Genomic DNA, 15,703 nt, shown 5'->3' with positions numbered 1-15,703 from the left:
TGTTCTTTCCAAACTTGGAACATTCAGTTTAAACTCACACTACAGGCAAAGTAACGATAAACTGAAAAAATTGAATGTAAAAATAGTGCAGTTCTCACTAACAGTCTATCAGCTCATTATTGGCCTGGACATTACAGCTCTTTTTCACTCCATAACCAAGGACAACAAACTAAATATACACATTCCACTTTTACAAGCGGCAGGAGTCGCTGGATTTCAGGAATCTTTGACATTAGCTAATTTGTCCTCCTTCGTAAAGTGTGTTCAGCCTTGACCTAAAGACAACACATCAGTCCGTGATAATCTGCACTAATAAGTGAAGACTGCAGTGAAAGTAGGTTAAAGCCCTGAGGACACGAAAGACAAGGTCTGCTTTCAAAGTGCCAAAGAATTATGACGGGGTTGCAACATCTGCTGCCTCAGAGACAAGGCAGTGATGGATGGCCAGGTGTGTTCCCTGGGTGTGTGTGTGTGTGTGTGCAAACACATGCAATCCAGGAAACAGCGCACAGACACAATATATGCACCTAAAAACTGACTGAGGCACTGTTTAAATAAGCAATGAGCACATCTATGACAGATGACAACTTTAATCTAATATGAATCATCCAATAAACAACGCCTGCCAAATTTACAAACACAGAGACACTCAGGCGATGTATGCAAACACACACATACAAAAAATGTGTAATACCTGTCTACAATATCCACATGCCTGTTACTTCTCCACTTGAATAAATAATCCCATCAGAGAGAATAGAGATTAATGATGTATTTATCCTGCCATGACAAGAGCTCCACTCTTCACATGCACGATCTGCATCTCTGCATCAACGGCAAAATCTTATTGGATGAGATTAGTGAACGGCACCAAACACAACACAACTCCACTGTCTGGGAAAATAAATTAATGTTGCATTCATTAAACATGACACGTAGCATACAGTTTGTAGACAGAGTTTTCTGATTTGAATCAGCATCGTGTAGACAGAGTTTTCTGATTTGAATCAACATCTTCTTCATCACCTCTTCTCAGAGGTAGAAATGAACAAAGTTACATTCACTTACATAACTGCAATTTAGTAATTTTTTGTGCAGCTAAACTTTTCTGGGATCCAGAGCTGTATCATCGTGTAAACATGGCTAAGTCTGACAGTCACATGTGATTAAGGGTATTTATTTGACTCTGACCTCCATTATTAAAACCAGGAACTGTCATTATGAGATGTATGGGGGAATTTTTTTGGTCCTGTATATTATGTCAAATTTGATATTACACAATAAAATCCTATACATCTGGGTTACAAATTGGGGCGTACATTTGCTTTTTTATGGTGGAGGATTTCACCGTTTGCATTGTTTTTTTTGAGTTATATCCTAGATAACTCATGTAGCCATAATAACACCATTACAGAAGCAACATACCCAGGGGCTGCTGGTGAAAAATATTCTAGATCTGGCTGAACCATATTGAGCCAGTTTCAGTAACTATCCCCATACAATTTAACACAAATAGGAAAACTGTACGGTGTACGTTATTATTGCATAAACACAAGTTTTACATCTGAGAGTGAACACGTAAACAAACTACAGAATCATGTTTACACATTTATACACACAAAGCTGTTGAGTTATTTACCCGTGACCTCTTGTGACGAGGCGACAGCTCAGCAAATGAAACGGCGCACATAACAATTCGTCATAGATACGCGACAAATTAGTCGCCAATAAGTAATAAGATTCACCGACGCTGATTGGATACATTTTTGCTTCTATGCGCATCGCTCACGTCAGCAACAAGTCAGCAATTGGCTGCGCTGCTGCTCACACCGGAAACTGTATTAGCTCCCCAAAATTTCCTAAGATGTTGGGAGCAAGACGAGCCGAAAGCTATTCTCCCCCAAAATGATATTGATATTTTAAATATGACATGTTATGGTAAATTTAAAACACACTCATACTCAAATGTGATTATTCTTCATTAAAAAAATAGCAGGAAAGGGGCGGCGACCGTGCACCTTTAATGGGCCAGCCGTCGCAGAACAACCCCTCGAAGCACACGTCAGCCACAGTTGGGACATAATGTACATCAAAAACATCAATAAAGACATATTTCAATTACATTACTGTTGAAAAAAAATCACTCACCAAGACGTGTGATAAGTTGTACACACATTCCATCCTCCTCTCTTTCCTCACGATGAGTTCAATTACTCTGGTGTACAGATTATCCGTGAGTTACACGGATTTTCTATCGTAAACTATTCTAATGAATAAAGTCGATATTACGGCATGGGTTTAAATTCGCTTTAGGCTGAAAATGTCCGCTGGATAGAAGTAGTGGAGGCAGAGAAAACTTTATTATCGAACGGACAAGTCGCGACATATAGTTCTTTCACCATCCAATCAAATCACTCAAATCGCTAACGTAACAGCGGGACTGATAGAAGGCCTTCATATGCCAGTATGATACCATCTCCAAATATGATTGGTTAAAGAAACTACGTCATCGTTTTCCATTTAAGCTTCTAGTGTTCTGTGAATTTAAGGCAGCATTTATTTAACCTGGCAACGCGAATCAGAAATGTGAAACAACAACAAAACGACAGCAGCATTTATTTAACCTGGCAACGCGAGTCTGAAATGTGAAACAACAACAAAAGTTGTTGGAAGTAGCGCGACCAAGACAGAGAGAATGAATAAAGAGAACAGAATACTCAGCAACTCAGCATGTTTCCTCAAACACTTCAGTACTTATTGGAGATACTTTACCATTAAAATGTTCATATATTTTACAGATTACAGATTTTCCTACTTGCAGATATAAAAATAATGAACTTTTCCCTCATTTTTATGTAGCAATGACTTTTACTAATGTCCTCACTACGACTGTAGCAAAACTAAAAGAAAATATTGATGGAGCAAGCATTTATTAAATTAATTTATTAGTCATACCTTTATGAAAGTTTATGAAAGTATGAAATATCTACTAGGTCTTTTAAATGTTTGTAAAGATTGTTTTTAAAACAAATGACTTCAGGTTTCTTCTCTGGCTGACTCTTCTTCCACGTCTGCTTCATCATCTTTTTCTACTTCCTCTTCTTCTTCTGCTACTTCTACTTCTACTTCTACTTCTACTTCTTCTGCTTCTGCTTCTGCTTCTTCTGCTGTTGTGGAGGAAGGCCTTGAAGGACATGAACGTGGCCGTGCTGGTGTTTTCCGTCCAGTGGGAATCGGGGGAAGGATGGGCTTAGTTTCCGAGCCAGGACGTCGCCTGGAGGACGGAGACGTGACTGGAGCCCGCTGCTCCTGTCCTGTTTCTGGTTTTTGTTCTCTTTCAGCATCTGCAGCACCAGGAGATTTGCTGTTCTCCAGCTTTTCTGGAATGAACATGTAAGATATTTGAGAAATCATGGTAAAAGAAAATTTGTAGAAAATTACAACACATTACTCTTATTTTATAGATAGATGAACAGATAGACAGATAGATATATTGGGAGTTCCCTTTGGGAAATGAAGGAATATTTCTGGATATTTGTAAGAGCTTTCAAAAATATAAATTCATGATAAGCCAGTAAAACAAGTTAACCTTTCAAAGTGTCCAGGGCACTTCCCATGGCAGCGATGTCCAGAGCCTTCACTATGCCTCGAGCTGAGGTCGCAGCAGTCACAGCTGAGCAGGCTCGATGTTCTTCAACTCCACTTTAAAAGAGAAAAACACAACACAAGAGAAAACAAGATGATGAGGAAATTCAACAAAAGAGAGGCGATTGGGAGACAAGCAGTCAATAATGATATACAGAAAAAAAAAAACAATTAAAAAACTGAACAGCTAATAAGAGATAATCAGGCCTAGTGGTCTTCACATAATTCACAACTCTGGTCCTTGGGCCAATATGGCTCCTCGACCAGTTCAATGTAGTCAGTGAATATTCATTATCTATTATTATTTACTTTTTATTTTTAATAAATGTTTTAAATGCATTACCAACTATTCGACCAGATTTTCATAGTTTTGCAAATATGTAGATGTTTTACCTTTCTCTGGGGAGATTGACTACAACTTTTTTCTCTGTTTATATCTGGTTAGACCATTTTAACACATTTTTGCTAACCTTTTGTAGATACAACTAACATGCATCTTTTGGTTGAGTTTTTGTTTTGACCATTTCTCAGCTTATGTTTACCTTGTTTTTACACACAATTCAGAGAGATTCCATGTCCTCAAATACAATATGTGCAACAGAATCACACGAGTGAAGACACATCCCTGTTAAGAGCAACAATGACAAGGAGATAAATGTCTGAAATCTTCTACAGACATACTGAGGTGGTGAGTAATGCCCCAACCTGAACACTGGAGGCATGGATCCGTCACACTGTTTTGACAGGACTCAGATATTTAACCCATCTCACGAAACTTCTTTAAAACAAGATCCCACAGGAGACAATTCCACTCTGACCGAGTGCTAAACTGCATCTGAAATCTCTTGCAGTCTTTCCAGAAAGAAATAAAGCAATAATAGATTGAAGTGTTGTGGAAGCAGAGAGGAGGCTGCACAACAAAACGAAGAACTGAGGCGCACAAGTGAACACAACGGGGAGTTGAAAATCTGCAAAACGGTGCAAAATCTGAATTCATGAGCCGGTTTCTCTGAGGGTAAATCTGTGTTTGTGTCAAATTTGTGCTGCCCACAGCGTGTACTGTTAAAATGTTCTCCTTAAAAGTAAAGTAAATACAATAAGTATTACTTTGTAAAAAAGGAATACTGGCAAAAGAGTAGTTTAAGTCTTCTAACTGACAGAAAAACTGTGTACCAGAAGTTACTTATCATAGGTATATCCCTTGGGATATGTTAGCATGTAGACTAGCTTAGCATATGATGAAACCCCTAACCTTTGGCTGCTATATCACTGACATGGAATAACCCTGCTGTTCACTGATAAAACATTTAACTTGAATTATAACCATTTTCCACATCAGTAATATTTGGTGATGGAACGTCAACTCAACTACAGGGAAACAGAACAGTGTACAGATGTGTGTACCTGCTTTTCTGACTAACAGGAATCCTGGGATCAGCCGTCTGCGGTGGGATTTCTTCTGCTTGTGGAGGAGAGCTGAATAGAAAAAAAAAACACAAAACTTTTCAGTAAAAAACAAACTTTGTAAAGATTTAACATGGTTTATAAATTGAAAAAAAATTGAGCCTTTTCTCTACTTGTGAGTGAAGACGACAGGTGCTATTTATTTTGAGATAATTGAGTGGAGAGCGGCACTTCATGAGCCAAACATATTAAAAAACAGTTACATTCAAACCATCAGTGCACCTGCCACTTCAGCTCCCAGGTCAACAAATAAGCCCCAAATAAGCCATCACAACAGTCAGGACAAGAGCTCTAATTAAATCTATTTACTCCGGATGTGATTGGCCACTTGTAATCAAGCTCTGGAGAGGAGCGCTGGGTTGAACACTTATGTTGGGCCTTTTTGCAGGCTGGCTGAAGACCCCTGGACTCTTCCCCAGCACAGCCTCCCTCACCAGCTGCTCTCTTCTCCTGATGGAAGCCAGCTCCTGCAGCGAGGAGAGACGAGAGGGGGAGAATTAAAGATGAGGGGGAGAAAGGAGTACAGCAACATAAATTGTAGGTGAGAAAAGAGCAGCAGAGAGGAGCCAGGGGGAGAGGGTGATTAAAGAGGACAAAACAAAGGCGGAAAATGGGAAGCAGAAGTGATGACACACAGATGGTGAGGAAAAGCTAGTGTTCTGTCTGCAGACTGAAGATTCAGAGTCTGGTGTATATACGTTCAACATTCACTATTAACCTTTATCACCGTGGCCGTCAATGTGTAGATTACTTACAATGCCACTGTATCTGTATGGTCCAATTAGAACAGGTAGAAAAAGTGGGAATATTAAATATGTTGATAGAACTTTTTATATATATAACCAGTTTAGCAACCATAGTAGTATTTCCAAAATAATACTATACATATACTATACAAACACCCGCAGGAAGGTTTAAGGGGGTTGGTACGGTGCAGTGTGATTTGCACCGTATGGTGCAGTGTGATTTGGGTGGCGACTGCTGCCCCCGCGACCCGGTAACAGATAAGTGGATGAAAATGGATGTATATATATATACATACATATACACAATAACAAGCAGAGCCTGAGTACACTTGATAACTTGATGACTTACGTTGGGGTTTTTCTGCAGGCTGAGCTCTGCCTGGATTTTGGCTAAGTAGTTCCTGTAAGCAGGATCTGAGGGGTCGAGTGATGTTCCTGTTTGCCCCGCAGACAAAGACAAGTGTTTCAGACCTGAGCATGAAAGAGACAGATGCTGTGAAGTACAAAAGTGGTGACTCATAGTATCCACAGTAAATGTACTTTGTGCAGTCACTCAACTGTACCAATGGAATACTCACGGAGATGTGCCACTCCACAGTACAGAGAAATAGAATATTGCAGTGTGGTTTAAAATTAAAGTTTTTTTTTGACACACCTCTGTTAAATTCTATTCTTCTCTATGAGACTAACTTGGTTAGAACTTGGTTTGGAGTCAGGATACAAAAATGTTGTGAATGTTGTCAAAGTGCTCAAATAATCAAAACACAAACCTGAGAAGGTGCTACTGGTTTGATCATCACGTTCCTCAGCAAACAGGTATCCTGTCACAACCTTCTTGAGTGCGGGGTAACTTTCTTTCCAGTCATCTTCTCACATGTCCGGGTGCAACACAAAAAGACAAACCAAAACAAACACAGTAATGAATGGAGCCAATACATCTCTCATCAAAGAGTAATGACTCAAAGATAAGAGAATGATGACCTCAGAGTAATGAGGTGCTAGCTAGCGGTGCATAAAAGTGATGAGTGTCCCGCGCTCCCTCTGTCTTCGACTCATTAAGAAAACAGCCAACATGTCTGAGAGCTTTCATGAGGGAATGATAAACACGGCTATTCTGCAGATACGTGCCCTTAATGCATGTGGTAATTGGACTGAGAGTGTAGCGTATGGATTTCACCGAAGTGTCTTAATTTATCTGAGGCTGCATCACTGACAGACTGCACTCAGGCCGGGGAAAGAAAAGTATTTTTAGCTCTTGTGTTGCTACAGTAACAATCTGCAGACAGAGGAACAACAACAGCTAAACGTCTCAATGCCTTCATTTTCAACAAATATCTGCGCAAAGTTTTCTTTCAGTGGAAGCTCAGACTTAATAATGTTTAATTCTACTAGAAAACTGGGAATTCAAATTATTCATGATGTGATAAGATTATAATGAGATAAAAGTTGCAAAAAAACGTGGTAGAAAAAATCTAATTGTCTGACCAGAAAAAAACAAAACAAAATGTAGCTAAAACCAAAAACTAAACAAAAAGTTGTCCTGGAAATAGCTAGAAGAAACAACAAAAGGAATATTAAATTGAAATGTGTAAATGTGAAATTTTAAAATTAAAATGTGTTTTACTTTTTTAAATTGGCTAAAAGTTTACAAAATCAATGGCATGGAGGAACTGAGATAGCTTAAAGTAAACTCAGAAAAGGCCACAATATCATTTCAACGTTTCTGTAATGACTAATGAGTCTTAGTAGCGGTTGGTGACGGCCGATGTCGTGAAATGAAAGGTGAAACAGTTAACGTGCAGAATGGAAGAACTGAAACACTCCTCCATTAACGTGTTTTCTCTGCTCACCACTGGGAATGACATTATCAAAGAATCCTGGCCTCTGCCTGCAGGTGTTGGCGTAGAGCTGTATACGCGACACCGCCCGGTCGATCTGGGCCTGCGTGTAGAGGTCGCGGTCGTTCAGGTTGCTGATGTACTTCTCCACACTGGTCGGTATGATGAGGATGTACCTGGGCTCAAAGTAGCTGTTCTTCAGACTTAACACACCCTGAGGAGGGAGGAGACGTAAGGTTTTTTAATGTGGCTGAATTTGATTAGAGCTGTGCCGTTTAGAACAACACCAGAGGGAGCAGGAGAAGAAGATGGAGTAGAGTTTGGTAAATAAGTGAGTGGAAATCAGGGTCCAATCATTTCCCTGATGAAAATGTTTGCTCAAGTTTTTGCATCTTAATGAAGCACACATATTAGCCACACGCTAATTTTTTGCATTTGCTGTAAACAAATTAAGACGTAAGAGCACATTTAAATAACAAGCCATTTCTGCAAATGGTGAAAAATGTTCACATGAATTTGTTGTTACAATGAATAAACGGCGTAGATTGGAGATAGAACTTGCCCCCCCGCACCCTCCCCACACACACAGAGAGACAAAGCTAAAAGGTAACGCTGAATCTAAATGTCCAAATGTTGGAAGTATATTTTCTCAAACACAAAAGAAACACAATCTATAATAGAATTAGAGCTAACATACAACATAACAATAATGAAGCTATAATAGAATTAGAGCTAACATACAACCAATAATGAAACTAAATAAAAAGGTACACCTCAAGTGCTTTTTAGTAGCCAAAGAAATCTAGTTGTTAGCCTGTGAAATTTGATGAAACTTAAATAAAAAAAAAACACACATGCCTTCTGTCAGCGAAGGGGAAACACTTTTTCTCCCATTCATGTCACATTGAAATCACAGTGAATTTTTTTCTTCACCTCCAGCTCCATGTGCAGACAACAGGCAAGTCCTTCTTTGGCCACTTCCTCGACGGCGTCTCTGGTCAGACCGAAGCGATGGCCCCCGTACTGCATGGTCTGGATGAACTTACCCTGAAAACAGATTTTTTTTTAAGGAATAGAACATAATTGCGCAAAAATAGCTACAATTGTTGCACTGATTATACATAGCTATTCTCTTAAAAACAATGCGGCCTCGTGTTCCATCGCACCTCAACAAGATAACAACAACACACTTCTGCTTGACAAATGAACTTAAGGTGCAATACTGCCCCCAATAGGCTGTCTTATTAGCATGCCAGACATTAAAAAATAAATAAATTCAGGTTGTTTTTTGGTTCGTAAATAAATAATCAAAATGAACATGTCTGAGTCGAAGCCCTAATTTCAATTCAAATTACTAAGCATGTCCTTGTGATTTCATTGCTTTCAGATATAATTACACAGTAGACTTTTGTTTACAGTGCAGTCCAAAGACTATGACTAGAACAAGTGCCGCTGATTGGGGTTAATTTTGTTGGTGAACAGACACAAGGCCAGAGTCTGGGAGATTTTGATTGATTGCCTAGTGAGGACAGAGAGATGAAGAGAAGGGCAGCTGATATGAGTGAGGAGCGGGGGCATAAAAAGAGCGGAGGGAGGCAGGAATAACAAGAGAATAAAGAGAGGATGTGGGCAAAATCAAGCCAAGGGTGAAGGAGGGAACAGGACCCACTTCCTGGAGGGGGTGGACTGGAGGGCTTCGACAACAGCATCAAAGGCCCTGGCCTTGTAAATCACGTCACGACCAGAACCTCCGCTGGTTATATCTCGACATTCTTACCCAACAGGCAGTCTGACAACACGGACAAAATATGAGAAACAAATGTGTCCTGGAACCTCATGGAGCTCATTTCTCTCAAGACCATGTGACTAAATATCCTTTAACCCAGGCGTGGGCAAACTTTTTGACTCGCGGGCCACAATGGGGGAGCAAACTTTTTGACTCACGGGCCACAATGGGGGAGCGTTTGTATGAACTAAGACAAATGACATGTAACTTAAAGGTTACAATTCTAAAATGCTTTTAGCCCTTTCTATGCCATCTATTGGGGAAACACAGACATTGCAGGGAAAAGGCAGACGTATAATGATAATAGAAATTAATAACATAAATTGGACAAGTTCGGCAGGTCGGATAAAAATGCCAAATGGGCCACTTCTGGCCCCCGGGCCATAGTTTGCCTATGCCTGCTTTGACCAATCATCAACCGGACCAAACCATCAGGTTCTATGGGTGATTTCCACACAGATTGTCACAGTGTGCGACTCTAAGACTAACTTACCATGAGGACCATGTTCTCGAAGTCTTCCTCGCTGACAAAATGGTAATCGATTCCATTTTCCTCACCAAAGTACGGCCCTCTTGTCGTGTGACAAATTCTGTTCACACACACACACACACACACAGAAACAATAAGTCTGGGGTTTCTTCTGAGGAACTCTTCCACCGTTAGAATTTACGAGGTCTACGTCCACTAAATGGGTCTTGAGGGGTAAAAAGGCCAGAAGCCACACATCTGTGTGTCATTACTCCAACATCAAGGTTGTTTTGCATGTGTTTGGCCTCAGTTCTATTTATATTTTACATGGAGGACCCAGTCTGTTTTGTGAAGGGTTGTCAAAGGTTGTCGTGTACATTGTTGATAACTGACGTTGCATTTTGACCTAAATTGATTTTTGATGACACATATTTTTTATTAGCACAATAATGTCCTCGGTCTGTACTAGGACAACGAAGGCATCACTGTTTTTACAGCTTATTCTCTCCACAGTTCTGAACAAATATTTAAAGAAATACAGTTGGGCTTCGAGATACGAGCAACCCAAAATATGAGTTTACCAAGTTCCAAGTAAGCAACTTTTGCAAGATTTTCCTCGTGATACGAGGAAACATCGAGTTACGAGTGCTCACGGAGCTCCATTTTTTCACTTGACACTGTTGCGCTCACTGTCCTTCACTTGTATATTTTATCAATTTTTAAAAAAATAATGTTTATTTCACTTGTATATTTTATCAATTTTTAAAACAATAATATAAAATGTTTATTATGTTTATTATTATTATTATATATTATCAATATAAGGCATCGCTGGCTTTACATGGCTTGTGTTTTCTTAGTTCAGTGTTTTCACCACAGTGTCTTGAGATCAATGATGATTAGTGATTAAACCTAATTGTTAAATTAAGTTCATATTTTGTCCAAACAATAATTTGACACTGACCCGTATCCAAAGTACTCATGTAGATCCTGACACAGTCTGTGGGCCAGTTCTCTTTTACCACATCCCTGTGGACCTGTCAGCACCAGCATTGGGTATGGACAGTCTGCACTGGGAAAAGTACTGCAGGAAAACACACACACACACATACGTTCAAACTCAGTTACCTCGGTTATTGATGAACACAGATACGGTGTGAAGGCTCAGCTCTGGAATTGAAAGTCACTGTAACGATCAATATAAAAGAAACTTTGTGGGTAATATGGATGTGAGCTTTCTGGAGAAGCACAGAGGAGAATGTTGAATTGACTCTTAGCTGCAGCGTAATATTTGCTGATGATGGATGTTTTTTAAAAAGCGCTGATTTAGGAGTTCATTTTTAAACATTTTTTTACCCAGAGTAAAGTTAAAAGGAGGAAAAACAGAGGAGGCGGAGGAAACAGCTGTCATGTCACGGTAGGTGATTTTACATTATGACTTATCACATGTCAGCTTTGTCTCATGTAGAGCATTAATCAGGAGCTATGTAGTTCTTTCTTATTGTTTACATAAAAAACTAGAAAAAAAGATTTTTAAACCTAATCAGGAGCTATGTAGTTCTTTCTTACTGTTTACATAAAAAACTAGGGAAAAAAAAGGATTTTTAAACTTTTTCTGCTGCAAACTGCTTAATTTAGACCAATGGTATGCAAAGTGAGGGGCATGTCCACCTGGGGGCGCAAAGTTACTGCAAGGGAGGGTGAAGCAGCTTAAAATAATTTAATTTCTAATATTTATTATTGTGCCACTGTGGTAAAAAAAAAACATACAGGTAAATATTACACAAACACATTACTCATTGCATATTAGTCCAAATAATTGGATATTTTGTCACCTTAAACTATGCTAAAATTAAATAGTTCTATAAACTAAACAGGAACTAAGACTAAGTTACAACTAAGTCTAAAAGACTGAGACTTAGTCAAAACGAACAGCAGCGTCAGTGTTTGATAGTAACGTCTTTTAATCGGAGCACGAACCTGTCGTACAGCACCTGAGGCTGCATCAGCTGATACACCAGGTGGGTCATGTGATTAGTGGCAGCCACCACGTCCATAGGGGGGTCGTATTTGTTCACTGATGACACCTGGGATGTTAAGGGTGTCAGTATATGCTCCTGTATATTATATAGAACAGATTTACAGAGGTCATTTTGAAACAACCAAGACTTTTTCTCCAAACCTTCTCCTCCGCCGTGACCTCCTGCTGGTCCAGCGTGGTCAGATGCTGCAGGAGAAAAATCACTGACAGTCTGTAGTCCTTTTGCTCCTGTCCGTCATCGTCCACATGGCACAAATTAAAAACACACAGACATGAGGAGAAGCCGTCGGTACCACATACTGTACATTTTCTGGGTCATAACCGAGGCGTCAGAGTGAAAACCCAAAGACATACAGCACAGATGGAAGCTATCAGAGAAGCTGTAGGTGCATACAGACCCAAAATACAGAATTCATGGCAAAAAAAAAAAAGACCACAGTTCTGCACTATACACTGCTCTGAGCAAAAGACCACAGTTCTGCACTATACACTAACTGAGTGTTGGAGTTACCTGCACAGGGTTCTGCAGCAGATTCATGTCCCTCAGCAGACAAAGGTCGTGGATGTGTTTACACTCCTGAATTTCACTGATCTGGAACGAGCAACAAATAATTTATACAAGAGAATATATTTTCAATTTTCAAGGAAGGAAATATATTATTATTATTGACATCTAGTCACAGGCCAGATGTGAGGGGTTTCCGGGCCAAAAGTGGCCCCTAAGCCAGAAGTTTGACACTCCTGTACTAGACAAAAAGCCAATATTGGGAACCACTGGTGTGTGTTGATGTGTTTAACATTCAGATGTTTGTCAAAAGGTCATTCAAGCAAACCCGTCCACACGTTCAGATCGACTGATCTGGTCGAGAGGAGGAGAACGCTTTAGATGTCGACCTGAAAAGATGACGAGATCTTTGATCGTCATAAGCGGTGATGCAACCAAGTGAAATGTCTTTAAATCTGTAAAGACCGTCCACCTGACCGCTAAAAACTTTAAAACATTTTGATTCAACTTAAAAGAGAATTCCCCGCTCCAAACAATGATGAATTCCCTTTGAGATGCTTCTGCTTTTTGTTCAAACATTTGTTATTTGGTGTTTAGCGTGGGATCTGTACCAGGTTTTTCTCCAGGTTGAGGGAGCCCAGCAGACTGAGGTTCTGGAGACCAGCGAGGCTCCTGATGCGATTCAGAGACAAATCAAGAGACTGCAGACTCCTCAGATTCTCCAAGCCTTCAATCTTCTCCAGACGGTTTCCCCTCTGAGCAAAGTCACACGGAGAGAAATACAACATGACACCAACACATGTGCACGAACATATGTGTGCGTCTCCATCACTGCTTCTCCTTCATATCCAGTCAATTATCCCTGCTAATAAATATAAAGGACGTGGAGCTGTGGCTCTGCTGGGATCTTGATCTTCCTCTCCACTCAGAGTGACAGGCCCTGTCAGCTTTAACTAAACCCTGACGGCTGAGGAGTGACAGCTAAACAGCTGCTGAGGTTCCACCGCGAGAACCAGACGCTGATTCTACCCCGGTGTCGGGGTCACCAGCCTGTGCCGTGCCTCCTTCCCTGTGACTAAAGTTGTTATCCAGCCTCCTGGCTGAGCCTCGCCCTGCCCTTGCTAAGCATGCTGCCTGGCAGAGGGCTGCAGTCAGAGGGGGCGGGTGACGACACTGGTCCCTGGAAGCTGGGGGTCAAAGCTGTGACGGGCCGTGGACCAGGCTGGTTGACAGGACTGTGCTGTTCATGGAGGAGGGAGGTGTGGAAAAGGAGGTCAGGGATGGGATTAGATGGATGGTGCATGGACCAGGAGGTGTGTGTGTGTGTGTGTGTGTGTGTGTGTGTGTGTGTGTGTGTGTGTGCTGAATGTGGTCCAGGCTGCCTCCAACACCTGCAGCTGCCAGCAGGGGCAGACACAGGCTGACTGGAGGATGCTGACAACGAGGAAACACTGATAGAGGACAGGACACATATGCATGGACACACGAACAGGGACACACACATGACGGCAGCCAACAAAGGAACACGGACAGGCCTGCTGCTGGACCATATGTTGGCATTCAAAGAGAAGGCCAAGTTTCTGCTGACTGTGCAATAACAGAGACAGAAACACGACCAACAGTGGAGAGTTTTCACCGTGTGTTTGGTATGAAACACCAACTGTTGAGGTACAACTTTCATTTTAGAAAGTGATCAGCAGAGGACTTTAAAGGTGAGTTAAAAAAAGTACCTTCTTAGCTAAAAGCTACCATTAGCATGGAGTTGACGGCCTGAACAAACCAAAACACACAACAGGTGTTTAGTTTGTGGTCGGCAAATATGCAGACCGTGGGCCACACTTTGACCTGAACTCATTCATCTTTACTACCTCTACACCTTTCACCAATGAATTTATAATGATAATTTTTTTTTTTTTTAAATGTCCTGGTCCAATTAAAAAACACCAGGTATTTTAACAGCGTTGTGTAAAGTTTTTGTATTCACTCTAAAGACAAGAGTTTCATCAAAGCAGTAGCAGAGCAGAAATCCTGACGTGTGTGTGTGTGATTCTATGTGTACACACACACACGCACAGTGTCTAAACAGAACCTACGAGGCAGAGGTGACTTAGCGGCAGGTTGTCCAATCCGCTGATCCTGGAGATCCTGTTGTGTGCCAGGCTGAGTTGATAGAGCAAACCGCACTGCTCCAGACCGCTGATCTCACTGAAGCTGTTATCTGAGGCAGCGGCTGGTTAAGAATAAAATACATTCGGGAGACATTTTTGCATTACATCTGCAAAAAAAAAAAAAAATGCAGCTGCAAATGTGGGGTTCATCCTGTGCATGTGGATGAATGGAATTGTTCCCACCAAAAGGATACGGTCCAGCTGCAGGTTACTGAGAGACGAAAACGCTGACAAATTCTTCATTTTGGACATGCGGTTGTTGGAGAAGTTGACCTCCTGGGAACAGAAGCAGCACACGATTAACGAAAAGTCTGGAGTAAAGAAATTCCTCAGCTAAATCCCGAGTACGGGAGAGAATTTTTAATTCACCCAAGTTCACTGTCATTCAAGGGCAGTTAACGCCTGCTAAGCAGTTTTGGGAGTGACTACAGATGGGCTATGGAAATTCAGCCTTTCTTGTGGGAATATAACCCGAGCCACCGATCAAAATGTTGTCTTATCCTGTCACACTCAAGGTCCCGCAGTACCTTAAGGTTTTTGGGTGGCTGGAATCCAAAGAAGGCGGAGATTTCGTTGTGAGAAGCATCCAGGATGACGAGGGACGGCATGTGGCTCACGCAGGTCAGATCTAAGAGGTGGAGAGGGGAGTGAGCGGAAGTGATCAAAGCCTACAATCATACGTGATAGAATCAGTCATTTGATGTTAGGAGTCGGCGTCACCTTTGATTTTGTTGTGTGGCAGTTCCAGTCTCTGAAGATGGACGAAACGGCTCAAAATGGAGATGTCACTGAGATTCTTGTTCTGGAAAAAAATGAATCAAGTCAGAAGAAAAAGAATAAAATATAGAGTCCAATATTATTGGACTGATATTAGCATAATTATGTATTATAATAATTGTTATAATCATAATAATAATTTCCCCCCCACCCGACAATAACAACCCGATCAAGCAATGCCTGGGTTTGGCCAAATGATGTGTGCTCTAAAAATAGTTTTGGGGGAAAACGGCTGTATATGAAAGTGAAAGTCACTAGATGGCA

At 40.9% G+C, this 15,703-nt stretch overlaps 1 protein-coding gene across 2 annotated transcripts; it reads right to left on the bottom strand.

The window, feature by feature from the left end:
- Positions 1 to 1,048: 1,048 nt before the first annotated feature.
- Positions 1,049 to 15,496, bottom strand: lrguk (leucine-rich repeats and guanylate kinase domain containing). Of its 2 annotated transcripts, XM_025057955.1 has the most exons (18): positions 15,383 to 15,496; positions 15,190 to 15,290; positions 14,857 to 14,938; positions 14,588 to 14,712; positions 13,106 to 13,249; positions 12,501 to 12,581; positions 12,131 to 12,217; positions 11,929 to 12,035; positions 10,913 to 11,032; positions 9,973 to 10,069; positions 8,627 to 8,740; positions 7,706 to 7,907; positions 6,626 to 6,721; positions 6,205 to 6,326; positions 5,419 to 5,576; positions 5,050 to 5,121; positions 3,590 to 3,702; positions 2,615 to 3,380 (listed from the first exon to the last, which is right to left on the bottom strand). In XM_025057955.1, the coding sequence occupies exons 2-18, from the start codon at positions 15,268 to 15,270 to the stop codon at positions 3,037 to 3,039; spliced, it is 2,145 nt and encodes a 714-aa protein (XP_024913723.1). In that variant the 5' UTR covers positions 15,271 to 15,290; positions 15,383 to 15,496; the 3' UTR covers positions 2,615 to 3,036. The 2 variants fall into 2 exon arrangements, 1 of the variants encoding a protein (XP_024913723.1); XR_003050426.1 differs by lacking the exons at positions 14,588 to 14,712; positions 14,857 to 14,938; positions 15,190 to 15,290; positions 15,383 to 15,496 and adding an exon at positions 1,049 to 2,565 and having other exon boundaries at positions 2,625 to 3,380; positions 13,106 to 14,234.
- Between the last annotated feature and the right edge of the window lie 207 nt (positions 15,497 to 15,703).

This window comes from Cynoglossus semilaevis, chromosome 8 (genome assembly GCF_000523025.1).
Source record: "Cynoglossus semilaevis isolate Cse_v1.0 chromosome 8, Cse_v1.0, whole genome shotgun sequence".
Classification (NCBI taxonomy): Eukaryota; Metazoa; Chordata; class Actinopteri; order Pleuronectiformes; family Cynoglossidae; genus Cynoglossus; species Cynoglossus semilaevis.
Note: the sequence above shows the minus strand (reverse complement) of the source record. Positions and strands in the feature narration are given on the sequence as shown.